The sequence below is a fragment of the Fringilla coelebs genome (genome assembly GCF_963513975.1).
Source record: "Fringilla coelebs genome assembly, chromosome: 11".
In the NCBI taxonomy this organism is placed as follows: domain Eukaryota; kingdom Metazoa; phylum Chordata; class Aves; order Passeriformes; family Fringillidae; genus Fringilla; species Fringilla coelebs.
Window position 1 is genome coordinate 11,742,379 of NC_140037.1, and position 15,025 is coordinate 11,757,403.

The 15,025-nt window shown below is 39.6% G+C and overlaps 2 protein-coding genes across 12 annotated transcripts in view; both read left to right on the forward strand.

The window, feature by feature from the left end:
• The window catches only part of MTM1 (myotubularin 1), a 40,608-nt gene extending 26,554 nt beyond the window's left edge, over window positions 1–14,054 (forward strand). Inside the window, exons 11-16 of one of the 4 annotated variants that reach the window (XM_084213248.1) lie at window positions 2,226–2,411; window positions 3,441–3,647; window positions 7,174–7,266; window positions 8,093–8,206; window positions 8,511–8,687; window positions 10,924–14,054. In XM_084213248.1, coding sequence (XP_084069374.1) covers window positions 2,226–2,411; window positions 3,441–3,647; window positions 7,174–7,266; window positions 8,093–8,206; window positions 8,511–8,687; window positions 10,924–11,091 — 945 coding nt within the window. In that variant the 3' untranslated portion in view covers window positions 11,092–14,054. The remainder of the gene's footprint in view (window positions 1–2,225; window positions 2,412–3,440; window positions 3,648–7,173; window positions 7,267–8,092; window positions 8,207–8,510; window positions 8,688–10,923) is intronic. The other 3 variants (XM_084213249.1, XM_084213251.1, XM_084213250.1) reach the window with 3 other exon arrangements.
• Window positions 14,055–14,270: 216 nt separating this feature from the next.
• The window catches only part of MTMR1 (myotubularin related protein 1), a 38,398-nt gene continuing 37,643 nt past the window's right edge, over window positions 14,271–15,025 (forward strand). For all 8 annotated transcript variants that reach the window (XM_084212971.1, XM_084212973.1, XM_084212972.1 and 5 more), the window contains exon 1: window positions 14,271–14,474. In XM_084212971.1, the coding sequence (XP_084069097.1) occupies window positions 14,347–14,474 (128 nt within the window). In that variant the 5' untranslated portion in view covers window positions 14,271–14,346. The remainder of the gene's footprint in view (window positions 14,475–15,025) is intronic.

A 15,025-nucleotide genomic window follows, 5' to 3' on the forward strand; every position in this document is an offset into this window, starting at 1 on the left:
AAGGTATGCCTGTGGATTACCTTCTCCTCTGCTTCCCCTTCAGCTCTATTGAGGATTAGATTATTTAGGCAAGCTCAGATAATGCCAGTACACTGTCAGTGTTGTTTTTGGCATGAAGCACAGGAGACATGGATGTGTTCCATCTTTATATGCAAAAGCCATGCTAGGGAGTGGTGGTGAAGGAGACAAGTTTAATGCTTTTGTCATAAGAGAATGTGCCATGCCTGGGGATAGTCCCTTAGTCATGGAAGTTCAAACACACATGAAGGGGATGTGCACTTCAGTACCTACTAGTGAAGGTGTGTGTCTGCACAGCAAAGAGCATGAGAGCTGAGCTCAAGAGGGTTTGAGACCTGAGTGAAATGACAAGTGTGCTTATCTGGAGAGAAGGAATTCCAGCTTCTGAATAGTTTAGTGGAACAAAGAAAACACCAGTTTAGTGAAATGAGTCCTCTTCAGTGTTTGTGCTGACAGGAATATGAAATGGTAAAACTTGTTTGCATCTAAGAGGTTTATGCGTAACAAATGTTAAGTTGCTTTCAAGAGTAGCAATAATAATTCAAGAGGGACAGTAAAACTGGATTTACAATAATACTGGATTGCTCTCTGCAAGTTAGGTGCACCTATTTGTACCTGTACAGCCTTCTCTATAATACAGAATGTAGACTGTACAAATCCCATTATCCTTTGCACACTGAATTTTTATGGGTGAACAAAACATGTCATCTTTCAGTTTGCCTTGTGGAAAGATTGTCAGTTGCATCTTTGAAACAAATGGGGTAAAAAATTGAGTTTGTCCAAGAACTGCCAAAAAATTTAAGGTACTGTCTTACAGACAAACTTGATATGTACATGTTTTAATTAACTCTTCATTTATCTAAATATGAAATGCTCAATCAGAGCAGTGGACACAGTTGGGTACATTTCTAGGTCCGAGGGAGAATGACATAAAAAGTGCAAAACAGTGCTGATCAGCACTGAAAATATTTTGTGAACATCTGTGAAGATTTGTTTAAGCAAAATCTTGGACTGTGCTACTCATGCACTGCTGTGTTTCTTGTACATAGGTCAAGACAGTCAGGAGCTGCAGCAGCCCTGATGCTGAAATTACAGTCATTCCTCACAAAGACTTCCTAACAATCAAAGGAAAGAATAAAATACACTCATTGCTTCTTTCACTGCAGAGCCTGGCAGCTCTGATAATAACCCCACATCTGAGAAAAGAGATAGAGAGCACAGAATAGAGATACTGTGCTGCTGAACAGCAGTGTAGGTGGCACTCGTGGGGAAAGGCTACCCTGTGCTTTAGGCTCTTGTCTGATGTGTAGCTGGTAGCTGCAATGGCATATAAAGGCAAAATATATTTATCCAAATTTATAGCATGTTTTTGCTGTCTGCAGGAAATGCTGCAATTTTGCAGCACTCTGAGCTTGAGGGAGCTAGTGATGTTTAGTCTGGAGAAAAGGAGGCTCAGGAGGGACCTTATCACTTTATACAACTGCTTGAAAGGAGATTGTAGCCAGGTGGGGTCAGGCTCTTCTCCTGAGTAACAAGTGATGGGGCAAGAGTAAATGGCCTCAAGTTGCACCAGGAGGGGTTTAAATTGGATATCAGAGAATTTTATTTGTAGAAAGGCTGTCCAGGGAAGTGGTTGAATCACTGTCCCTGGAAGTATTTAAAAGATGTGGCTCTTGGGGGTGTGGTTTACTGGTGTGCTTGGCACTGCTGGATTAATGGTTGGACTCAATGATCTTAAAGGTCTTCATGTTTATCTTTGGAAAGTCTCATTGGTGGCTTTGTGCCCTAAAATATGTGTGGGTTTTCTGCTTCCTTTTGTGACCAGGCACATCCTCTGTAGTGGTAATGGTGAAATGTTTTGAAAGAGCAGCAGCAAAGCAGACTTTTTACTTAGGTGACTCTTTAATATCTTAACAGTCTAAATATGTGTTTAGTCTTCAACACTGAAATTTAGTTTTAGAAAAGTTAGTTTAAAAGAAGCTTTAATGTTGTTGCTAATTTACTTCTTAAAGACAGGCTCTAAAATTCTTGAACGTAATTTTTTAATTAAAGGTATCTTATTATTAACTGAACTCTTAAATTTAAATTTATTTAGCCAAACATTTTATCACTTTTGTCTATTTCCATGTCAAATGACATTCATTCCTTTCTTGTTCTGTTGAAAAGAGTGTATATGGCTAAAGTTAATTTCAGATCTCTTGTTGTAGGCAACTGGGGGAGGATATGAAGGTGAAGATTCATATCCCAATGCAGAACTTACCTTCTTGGACATTCATAACATTCATGTCATGCGGGAATCTTTGAAGAAGCTGAAGGACATTGTTTATCCTAATGTGGAAGAATCACACTGGTTGTCAAGTCTGGAATCAACCCATTGGTTAGAACATATAAAGGTAACTTTTTCTTGGTTGTTTGAAAGATGTTTGTCCAAATCTATCATGTCATACTTTCTTTGCTAAGCTTTGAAATAGTCCTAGAACACATCAAACTACTTGGACTACAAAAACCACATCCTTGAGTGTTGGCTTTTTTTGCCAACTAATCTTAGAGTAAGTTATGAGGCTCATAACTAAGCAACAGTAGGTGAAATTAAGTCTTTGTTGGATGCCTCAATTAAGAGTCTTCAGTAGAAGAATGCATTCTTAGTCTGATTGGCTTTACATGCATGAGAACTGATTTATTTTGGCTTCTTGCTATACAAGGCCTGCAGATGACTGTCATTGTGAGATATTAGTAAATACTTTAGTTGACAGTGTGTATGTGACTTTATTTTGTGAATTACGGGTTTGTAAATAAATCTTGTAAATTTATTTCTAAATTTTGTCATTTTCATCTGGTAGCACAAATAAAATACTTAAGCTGGTAATTCACCAGTGTTCTTACTGGTTGACCATTGGATCTTTTGCCTCAAGTACAGCTGTGCAAAAGTAATTAGAGTATTATGTAATGAATCCTACTTAATAAAATTTTCATCTTAATTTAATATTTGGAAAATAAGTGTGTTAGAAGGGTGCAAGCTCCTTTTTCCAACAATTGAGATAATTCAGTCATTTGGTTCAAAGAAAGGAGTCAAATGAAATAGCACTGATTTTTTAGAGAGTATATCCTATGGTAAATCCCCTCTTTCTTTGTAAAAGAAGCTTATGTTCTTTGGTTTATCAAGGTTTTCTGCCCTATTTTTTAAGAATTTGCGGTGAGATGAATTTGATCTTACTAAGGGATTAGGGAACCAATCTATTTCTCTATTTTTATGCAAGAAATTCACTTGATCTCCTAGAAAATTCTTTTCCAATTAACTACACTGCTCTTTTCAGGTCTTTTAATGGAAACAGCATTATTTCAGATACAAAGAAATGAACGTAGACTTAACCTAGAGCAGAAATAAGCTGTGTTGTTTGTTTGGTGTGTGTTGCTGTGGCCAGCTGGTGCTGACAGGAGCCATTCAGGTGGCAGACAAGGTGTCGTCGGGCCGGAGCTCGGTGCTGGTTCACTGCAGCGACGGCTGGGACCGCACGGCTCAGCTCACCTCCCTGGCCATGCTCATGCTGGACAGCTACTACAGAACCATCGAAGGCTTTGAAGTTCTGGTGCAGAAAGAGTGGATAAGCTTTGGACACAAGTTTGCATCGGTAAGAATAAGAAGATAATTGCAAAGACTGTGCAGTATTAACTTTTTGAAAAGCTTCCAGTGTTAAACTGCTCACTTTGCGTCAGGGTTTGATAATTCCTTTCATTATTTTTCAGTTTAGATTTAAAACATTTCCAGGTAAACTGAGCAGAACTTTTAGGTTTGGACCTGTTTGATCAATATTTTTTGTGCTATTCTTTCTCTGAGAACTCATATGTTGTCCTTTGCATCCTTTTAAAAGCATGGAATTGCTAGGGTCACTGTAGTTATTGAGAAAATACAGAGGCAGAAGGAAAATAAGGAGGCAAAAAAATTGTGTCCTCTCAAATTCTTCACCTGAAGATCAGATAAAGCTGGGACATGAGGTTCTCCATCACTCTTTCTTTGGACTGTTTTGGCTGTCACAAGGAGCAGATAAATGAGTGACCAGTGTCTTCTAAGAGAGATTTTGCATGCTGATTCCCAAATATTGTAAACTTGTCATAATAGGTCCCAAGAGGCTGTCATTGGTAATGCTGGCTCAGCTTCTGTTCAGTTGTCTTCTAGGCAGAAGGTTAGAAGCTCAGAAGGTTCAAGTAGTTGCTTCCATAGGAAGCATATTTCACAGGTATGTGAATAATTTTCACAGAAAATTCATAGAATATTCTGAGTTGGAAGGGACCTTGTTCATCCTTTTTGTGTTATAAAACTTTCCAAAGTCTTAGTGGAACTTTTTCTAAATGTGGCAGCTAACCATTTAACCAGGAAATCTATATGAGGAACCTGGAGGAGCAGATTAGGTTGCCGTGGAGACTGTGCTGTTACTTACTATAAACATTACAAGTGTAGCTTGTTGGAGCTGAACCCTGTAATTCACAGGAAGAAGTTTCTACAACTTCAGTAGAAGTTACTTGTATGGACATTTTGTCCCTAGTGGAATATTCTAAAGATATTAATATTGCTAAAATTCAGAAAATAGGCAATCTGGAAAAAATCAATAAATGGAGAAATACACCTACCTGTGTGTTTCATGCCCATTTTACATGAGCAAACACGTTAAGAGTGTTGTAGTCATTTGGAAATCCATGTATAGCTACTCAGCATAAATCACCTCACCATTTTCATGTGCTTGTAGGCTGTGACAGTTTCTGACCTGACATTCAAAAGGTACTTTGAGGCTTAGGAGGTTTGTATTTTGGGTGTCAGGAGTGATAGCTGATGCAGTCTGGTTTTTTGTGTACTTACTTGTGGTCTTTCAGCAGTGATATGTTCTATAAACTTTTAAGTATTCTGTCTTGGTACAGCCACAAGAAAATGTGAAGCTACTGGCTTGACTTTTTTTTCTCACGTTTTATTTTGTACTTCAAAAAGTTAAGACTCAGGATGCAGATAAAATTAGATGGTATAACTAGGGCACTTGAAGTCAAACACATGTGTTATGGTTTACCACAGAGCTTAAAAAGAGATCTGTGTGTTCTTCATCATTATTAATAAATTCAAGTAATCTATGTTTCTTTTTGTCAAACCATTCATTTTAGTTGGATAATCAAAGGATTTTGTTCTCCTTCAACAGATGTTTTTTTTCCAAATAATGAGGCAGGCCTTGGCATCCCTTCCAGATGATTCACTCAGTCCATTGGTTCATGTCTGACAATGTAGCAGCAATAAGAGTGATTTAAGTAGTTGCTTTTGCTTAAACTGCTATTTTCCCAACTTGCTCAGTCAAGTAGCAATCTTTGGAAACGGTTGAAGCCACTCTTTAGCCATCTGCTGTAATCTGAGAGTACTGTAAATTTTTATTTGATGGGTTATTTGGCTTATGGTGAAAGTCAGTCTTTCCTGGAGTGTTCTGTAGAAGTGATGGAGTCACCATCCCTGGAGAGATTTAAGACATGTGATGTGTTGCTTGGGGACATGGCTTAGTGGTGAATTTGTCACTTCTGGACCCCATGATCTCAAAGGTCTTTTCCAACCTTAACTATTCTATGATAAAAAAATTATAACGCAAGCAGAAAATATTATGATAATTCATACTCCTTTTTAGCTTGGTAATTAAGTGATAGAAGTGTGACTTGAATAGTGAGAACTAGACACTCGGTGCGGTTAGAGCAGTTCCTGAACCTCATCTCTTAAAATGTTGTTGTTTCATTTTCCTTTAGTAGGGAGTTGAAGAGTAGAGCATTACTTACATTGTCTAGGTTGGTGCAGGCATCATGTTTTTATGATACCAGGGTTGCAATTTGCATTATTTAATATCAAATAACCAAATAGTAGACTACTTAATAGTTCCTCACCATATTTTATATCAAATGAAGTGAGCAATAAGTTTCCTTGTTGAAAAGGAATTCCCTACCCCAACTTTTCTATGTGTGCTGCTGAATTTAGTACTCTCTCCAGATGATAAATTCACTTATGTGGAATTTAATTTTAATTGTGCATTCAAATATGAGACATAATTATAGATGGAAAATAGTTAGACATCCTGCAACTGCTAACTATAGTGGAAGTGGACAGACTTTCAGTCCTTACTAAACACATATATGACTCTTAATGGATATTGAGTATTTCAAACCATGAAAACTGAAGAGCAAGGAAGCCAATTTGGTTTTCTTCTTTATAGCCCTTTTCTAGTCATTTGTTACTGTTGACTGAGTTCAGCTGCAATTCCTCATCTCCCTCTATTTCCTCCCATTCAATTCTATTATTTTAAACTGTCTTGGAAGCCATAGTACAGAGTAGTGTACTGCTCTTATGATTTTTCATGTCCTTGAGGCATTAAGCTTGCTATCTTACAGGCAGATAGACAACATCTCAGGTCAACATACCTGCTTTTCTTCTGTCTCCTCCAGCAAGTACATTCAAACACAATTATGGAATGAAAAGAAACTCTTTTTCCCTGAATCTCTTACCTGTTCTCAGCTATCAAAAAGGAAGTAAAATAGCTTTTACCAAATCTACTTTTTGTGTGTGGGGCAAATTCCTTTGATTGTTACTTTGGGCACCTCAGAATAAGGGGCTCACCCAAATTTAAACAATCTGTTAATTTTGTGTCAAGAACATGAATGGTTTTTTGATCTTGTTCATGTTTGCCTGGGTGAATGTTAAGGTTCAAGTGGAGGTTCAAGTGAAGGAGAAAGAAAAGATTATGTGTGGATAATTTGATGATCTAGGTCCTGCAGTGGCTTAAAATAAAAAGCAAGACAAAGTATGCAGCTTGGCTTTTGACAGACTTTCCATGTAAATGTAGTTCAGAATGTCTTGATTATTTAAGTAATGGATGCTTCCACAGTTCTGCTTGTCTAAAAATCAGCAAGTTTTTATAACAGGACCAATTATCTTTGGAATTTATTTCAGATATCTTTGGAACAGCTTTGCAATGTTTCTGTATCTGAATCTCTCCTCCTTGATGCAGTAACTAATTTTGAAATTTTAATGGTGGGTTGATTTATTGCGAAAGAATTAATGCTCTAGTACAAAATAAGAAACAATGTCTGTTGCCATAAAATATCATGTTTCAGTTAACAGGAGGCTGCTTTGCTTCATTTCAGAGAATAGGCCACGGTGATAAAAATCATGCTGATACTGACAGATCGCCAATCTTTCTCCAGTTTATTGATTGTGTGTGGCAGATGTCTAAACAGGTAAGTGGTGGTGTTCTTCAGAAGGTAACAGTGTGAAGAGATTACTGAACTAAAACCCCTACATCTTCGTTTTTTTTGAAGTATTTGAAGAGGACAGCTCTCTGCTCTGACCTGTGGTAAAATAGTATCACTTTTGTGAAAGTGATATACAGGCTGCAGTTATTTTGCTGGATGTGGCACTGGCTGTGCAGGCATGGCTGGTGTTCTTGGATATGGGATTCTCAGACCCAGTCTGAGGGATGTTTCATACCTGGCAGAAAGCTTTTACAGGAATTGCACCCAACTGTCTTAATGGGGTCTGTTGTTTTGTTTGACCATTTTGTGAAGCTGTCCCTTGAACTGCAGGGACACCTGTTGTTTTATCTATGCTTTAAAAGGAAGCTAGGGAGCTTTTTGAGTGCTGGGATTTGAGTGCTGTGAGTAATGTCAGTAAGTAATGAAACAAAGCAGTGAACTTAGTCCACTTAGGGCTAAGGATCAGGACCTTTATTTTCCTGTATGGTGCTGGACTGCAAGAATGCACTGAAGAGATTTTATTCTGTCTTGCTAGTAAAAGTGTATGTGTAACCATTCTGTACTTTATTCTTTTTATAAATTAAAGGTAGGTAGAACATTTTGAGAAGAGATTTTTCAGCGGTTAGTTTGAGAAAGTTGAACACTTTGTGTTCAACTTAGTCTGCTGTAAAATACATGAAAGTAGTATCTTAAAAATTATTTGTAGATATATCCACACTTCTGAACTCTACCTTCAGGCTTTTAACCAGGGCATGTGCATATCCCCCTGCGTTTTCCATATAAACAATGAGTTTATCTTTCCTGGTTTTAGTTTCCTACGGCCTTTGAATTCAATGAGCAGTTCCTGATTACAATCCTGGATCATTTGTACAGCTGCCGCTTTGGCACTTTCTTGTATAACAGCGAGTTCCTCCGAGAAAAAGAGGTTGGTCAAACCACTGACTGTCATTGCATTGCTGTCTTTACTCTAGGTGATTGCAAAATTTTTTGGTTATATTGTATTTGGTTTATAGTCCTTGCAGACAGAGATTTTGAACTGGCTTTTTTTCTTATAGAATAGTGCCATGCAGTCACTAAAATACTTGTCAAGCACTTGGTTTGGAATCTTTATAATAGAGTAATGTACTAATTTTGGAAGTGTACTAATTTTGGAATGTAACAATGGCTTCTATGATGGATTTCTTGATTTTATGCATATATTTACTTTTCTTATTTTGATTTCATTTTAGAAAGTGACTGAGAGAACGTTATCCGTATGGTCTTTGATAAACAGTGACAAATCTAAATACACCAATGCTTTTTATAGTAAAGAGCTAAATCGAGCACTCTATCCTGTAGCCAGCATGCGGCATTTAGAGCTCTGGGTTAATTACTACATCAGGTGGAACCCCAGGATTCGGCAACAAGTAAGTAAATTCTCTATAACATAGAAAAAATGCTCATAGACATTGGAAATAAGGATTCTGTAGATTTTGTAGAGCAGTACCTGTAATCCGTTCAGGTTTTCCATGTTATATTTATTTGTAAAGATGGAGAAGAAAAGTGTAAGTAATTATTTAGCTGTCTCTTGGTTCATTGAACTTATTTCTCTGTTTGGTGGCAAGTCATCCTTGAGCTCTTTCTAGTCCTTTTCCTTGTACACATATCTAAGGGCATTTGATGCTACTAAATCCTGAATGACAATGCTTAGAAATGGGGCTTGCTGATCCCTGAAGAGTTGGGGCATTAGCAACACAAACACAGTTGCATTTGCTTGGTCTTTCTCCTTTTGCTTAGAGAGGGTATGAAACAATTTACAAATAAAATGACCCATTGAGTCCTTTCTCTTTCAAAGCTATCTGTATTGATGGTAAGATTTTATTTTTTTATGTAACATTGATGACCCAGCATTGTTTACACTGTGGATGAAAGCTGTTATTGAAAATTATTCAAGTAGATCAGATTGAAAGTCCAGAAAAGCTTTTTATCAAATGACACATAGTTCAGTTCTGTGGTTTTAATCCATACGGATACTCAGTGTTTGTTACAGTCTTGCTGGAAATCTCCACCATATGGCACATAAAGATTTTGTATAGAGACTTTTTTGTCCTTTTTAACAGCTTGTGGAGATTTGAGTAGAAGATAGAGGAGCAATTTTCTTGACAGAAGCAGTCTTCACAGTCCAGGCCTTGGAATGAATCAGTAGTTTTCAAGCAATACACTTCCTTTTGCACAGCTGATCTCCTGTATTATTTAAGCACTTTAGAGGCTTCAGGAAAGCCTGGCAGTTTGCTATGGCTTTTTACAAATACATTGCCTATTGGACTTGGAAGTCCTGGTTTTAAAGCTTTTGTTTCTTGTTGTGAAAGATGAGGGTATTTTGCAAAAGGTGAATATAAAGATTTATTTTAGAAAATAAAGGATTATAAGACATGCAAATTAGCTGTAGATCTACTTAAAAATGCAGTTTGCCATTATTTGAGAGAGTTTTTTGGCAGGAGTTTCTCCTTGGAAATGCAAAACCAAGTGACAGTATTCCATGCTGCTACTACTGGTCCCTAATTTTCACCATTTTTGTACACAAAAGGCAGCTTTTTTTTCTGCACATGAAATTTATGCTTCATCTTCAACTAAGCAACTGAATAATGACATGTGACCTGAACCATATTTTTTATGACCTTTCTTAGTCCATTCTCTAGAATTATGTTCTGCTAGCAAAACTATTATCCTACATCACCAGTCATCTTAGTACCTACATTCAGCATTGATCCAACTTCCACAGTTGCCTCAGCATTCACCATGATCCTCAGATGAGTGCATAGTGAGTGGTGCATCTCAGAGTGCAGGTTGAACTGGTGTTGAACTGGTGAGGTGTTCAGCCTTTTGCTGCTGAAACTCCACTGCTGATAGCTTTGAATTAGAGGCAGTTAACTGTGAAACAGTAACAACTTCTAGATAGGTATATTCAGCTGAAGGAAATTTAAAGCTCTCTCTCTGCTTTGGACATTTGTAATAGTTCTTTTCCATTTGTTTCATTAGTCTGAAAAGGAAGTTAAGCTCAAAGTGGAAACAGTTAAAAGGCTCTTTCTGAGTAATCTCCTGAAAGCCAGAGCAGTTGATTTTAAACACATGCAAGTTTACTTAGAGAATTCACTTTAAAAAGTTTTTTCACTTATTTACACTAAGTTGCAAATTAACTATTGAAAACTCAAGTAAATTTCATCGGTGTGAGAAGTTATTTAAGCAGAAGACATGGACCTTAAATCTGATCAGTGTAGCTAAAATAATCTGGCTAAACACTGTGTTTTAGGAAGATGCTGAGACATTTGTCTTCTGGACTCTAAAACTTTTTAGTAAGTCAAGAAAAAAGCTTTGGTCAAGGTATACAAGTAACTATCTTGCACACAATATTAGATGGCAAGAAAATAAAATCCATATGTTCCAGGAAGTGGCATCTGATTTTACTGAGTTAGGACAAACAATTTTGTGCAAAGGTGGACTTTGGGGGAGACAGCTGAAAGGCAGAGGGCTCTGAGGTTACAGCAGTGGGTGGTTCTGTTTAGCTCTGACTTGCTACACCTGCCAGGAAGCCCCGCATACTGGAGCAGCCTGTGTTCAAGTAGCTGGAGTGAAGTGCTAAGACTAACGTGGATCTCTTCCTAGCAGCCAAACCCCGTGGAGCAGCGTTACCTGGAGCTCCTTGCGTTGCGTGATGATTATATCAGGAGACTTGAAGAGCTTCAGATCACAAATAATTCTAAGATATCCAATTCATCAGCCTCATCAACATCTCCCTCACAAATGGTGTCCCACGTACAAACACATTTTTGAAGAAAATGTTGGCTTCTTTCTAAACTCTAATAGCAAGTGGTGCTTAACACAGATCTCTAAAGAGGAATATTCTAATGCCTTACACTAGACTGTCCTAACACAAATTCTTTTAGACTGTCTTCACTTGTGGAGGACTTCAAAACAAACCCAGCTCTTCAATTACGTGCCTTTCAGAACCTGTGGACTGGGAACATTATTAATCAACTCATAGCTATGGAGGGCTTTAAGAGTTATTTTGGTAGGTCTGGTACAATTGAAGTTAAATTGATATATTGTTTTCATAAGAATGCTTTAATTTATTACATTTTAGGTCATGTTTTTGTAAGGAAATTCATGCTCAGTCTTACCTGTCATGAATAAACACAATAATGGCAATAGGAATATTAACATTGTATATAATTAGGTATGTCTGTATTCCTGTTAGGAATACATTCATGGAGTTCATGAGAGAAAAATCAATTATATTGCACGATGTCAGAGAGAAGTGTTGAAACTTTCTGATCAACCAAGAATTCAAAATTTTCCTTTTTTTAAATAAACAGAAATATGGAAGGCATTTCAGTGATATGCTTCTAGATAAAAAATTCAAATAGCTCAGTAGATATCAAAATAAAAACTTTTTATCGTAAATTGATTTTATTTTTTTAAAAAAACAAATGAAAGTTGTACTGGTATCTGAGAAGTTCTGTTTGGGCTAGCTGTTCAGCACTAAAGTACAGTACACATTATCACTGTGGGCAGTATTGGTTCTTTGAATTAATACAGAATTAAATGTTTCCAAAAGAAGGTTTATAAAATGAAAAACAGAACCACAGATAATTGCTTAAATATCCAGCAATAGCCATAGTATTAAAGCTTCTGTTTGTCTTTTAAAAATAAATGTGCCTGTTTAAAGGAGCTTTTATACCAAAGTAGACAAAAATTCTCAGTTATAAATAATTTTGAAAACTTGTACATTTATACTTTAATGTTTAATTTAACTCCTGTTCAGCAAATTTATTCTAACGTATTTAAGGGGCTTCAGTATTCAAGATTTGCATATGGTGTCTGCACTTATATTGAACATTCAAGTGAGCTCTAGTTTCAAGCCTGCCTTTCAGACGCTTTTTGTAAATCTTTAATTTGTTTCTTTCAGGTAGTTTTTAAATACTTGCAAGCATTTCTTATGACAGTACAAACTTTGCTCTTGATATTTAATTAAAATTTTGCATATTCTTATAAGTTTAATGATATTCAAGCAATCCAGGAAATACTGCAAATCAGAATCTGCAAAGGACTCTAATATTGTTATTTTAAAGGAGATATTTTGATGCTTGAGGCTTCTGTCATTGTAAATTATTGTACATGTGGTGAGTTTTGATCTGCAAGATATAATAGGATTATATATAAATTAAGTTTTGTGTAAGTGTATATAATATAGTTTATTAGAAATTCTGCAAGTTTATAAAGTGTAAATATTTTGCATATGAAAACTAAATTTAAAGGTATAGTTCCATAAAATAAGTCAAAGCTTAGAGGACATTGAATATTTAAAACAGTATTTTTTCAAAGGAATAAAAATATACCGCCTCTGGATTTAATTCAGTATATGCACTGAGTTGCACTGTGTTTTCAGGGAATTTCAGAGCATACAGCATGTATGCTCTAAATATGCAGAATTATATGACTTTTGTCCTCTAAATTTCATTCTCCAATCTATGCTCTCCAGTATGTGTATCCAAAACAACAATGTTGTCCCCCAATCTTGACTTGTTAAGATTCATTACATCAAATGAATGAAGAAGGATACTCAGTTGTTCATGATGTATTTTACATTTGAAAGCTATGCATACTCTGGTATATTTGCCTTCTACTTACTTGTGGTTTATTTAAAGAAAAAAAACGCTATTTTTATTAGAATATTTAAAGTTTCTGTATTTGAGTTTAACATATTGGTGACATCTCTGAGCGGTGTGAAAAAGTTCTGAAAATCTAATCGTTTTTACTGTGTAAACACTAAATGATAACCTGTTACATTTGGGAAAGTGTCATTTAATGGAAAGGATCTTTTTGCACTTACTTCATTACACATTACTTTGTATTACTCTTCAGCTGAATTTGTCTTTGAAGCTCTCTAACATGGCTCTCTGCGGGCTTGGAATTTTTCAAGTCAGATAGGATATGTGTTTTAATTGTTTTTACATATGAGACCAACATAAAGGTGATTTTAATCTAGTATGTTCTGAAAAATACTATGTGTGAATGTAGGCATACAGATTTTATCAGTGCTAGCAGAACCCCTCTCTCCTTTGCCCATCATAACTGGGTGCTCTGGGCTGTTCTGCACAGACCTCCCGTCCTCTGTGCACACCGGTCCCTGCCAGGAGCACACCTGGGGAAGCTTCTGCGGTCGTGAAGATGAGACTTGCACGTGCTGAGTGCCTTTTCTAGGAGGGGTGAAAAAGCAGAGCTGGGGTGCCAACATCACCAGCAATGAATGCCCAATATCCCATAAGAAATGTCAGTCTTGGAATGCTAGTTTAGATTTTTTTGTATTCTTCCTTCCATGGACATGAGGAGAATAAGCTAGGTTTTGTGCTGGGCTTCCGTTACTTATTTAGAAAGGTTATTTGTTGAATGCCTTCTTTATTTGCTCATGCCTTACCCTTCCCCCCAGCATCAGTTATGGCTGTACCTAAGACATGACTTGTGTGCTACCTCCTTTTGATGTATTGTTAACCTCTGCCTTGAGTTCAGGTGTTGTGTCGCAGCGAGCATTCTGTTATGCATGAGAAAACATGATCTGTAACAGCGCAGGATCTCCTCAGTACTGCCGCTTCCTCACTAACCATGTCGGCCGCTCTCCTTGGATGCCGCGGGACTGCTCTGGAGCCGGGCCCTACGTGTCAGGCCGTGGGTCGGGGGGAGAGCAGTGAACACCATCTGTCTGCCGTGTCTGTGCGGGGAGGGGAAAATAAAGATGTCAGTGCTGAACTCTGTGCCTCCAACAGCCCTTTTCCTGCCGCGTCTCCGTGCTGGGGCCGGAATGGGCGGCGGGCGGGAGTTGCCGTCCCTCGGCCCGGCCCTCCCTCAGCCCGGCCTGGCCCCGCCGCCCGCCCGCCCACCCTCGCGGCGCGGGGGCCTCTGGGAAGGCGCCGCCGCCAGGTGACAGCCCTCGGCACTGCCGGGGCCCCAGCGGGCTGGGCTGTGGCGGCCGGGCCGGGCGCCGCGGAGAGGCGGGAGACCGCCCGCCATCCCGGCGGCGCGGCCGGAACCATGGAGCGAGCGGCGGCGGCGGGGCCGGCGGTGGAGGGCGGCGGCGTGAGCCGGCGAGCCGTGCGGGCGGGGGGCGCCGCGGCGGCGGGCGCGGGGTCGCGCCAGCCCAGCACCGAGACCCTGGACAGGTGAGCGGGGCCGGCGGCCGGGGACGGCCCCGGCCGGAGCGGGCGGCGGGAGAGGGGGAGACGCGGCCTGCGGGGCCCGGCGGGGGAGGCGGCGGGCGCCCCTCGGCCCGAGCCTCGGCCGAGCGCGGACCCCGGCCGCGGGGCGGCCTCCCCAGACCCCTCCGGCCCGAGAAGCTGCAGTCTGCGGGCGGCTGCTGTGCAGCGGCGGATGGTCCGCGGCGGGAACCGGCCGTTGTCAAAGTTTCCTACTGCGCTTGCCGTGTGCCGGCACTGCCGCCGCCTGCTTGGCCGAGGCGGCCCGGGGCTGCGGCCCGGGGGTTGGGGCAGCGTCCTGCAAACCGGAGCTGAGACCGTCCGCGGGTTTTGAGAGTCTTCCCGGTTGGTTTGGGGCTTTTTCCGTGCACGTATTTAATCTGCAGAGATGGGACTGTCCCCAGGCACCGCTGTGCCCCCTCGGTGTGCGGTGTGTCCCGGAATGCTGTCTGTGTTGCGGTGTGTCCCTGGTGTGTGTCCGTGTGTGCGGTGTGTCCGCAGGGTCTCACCAGAACGGT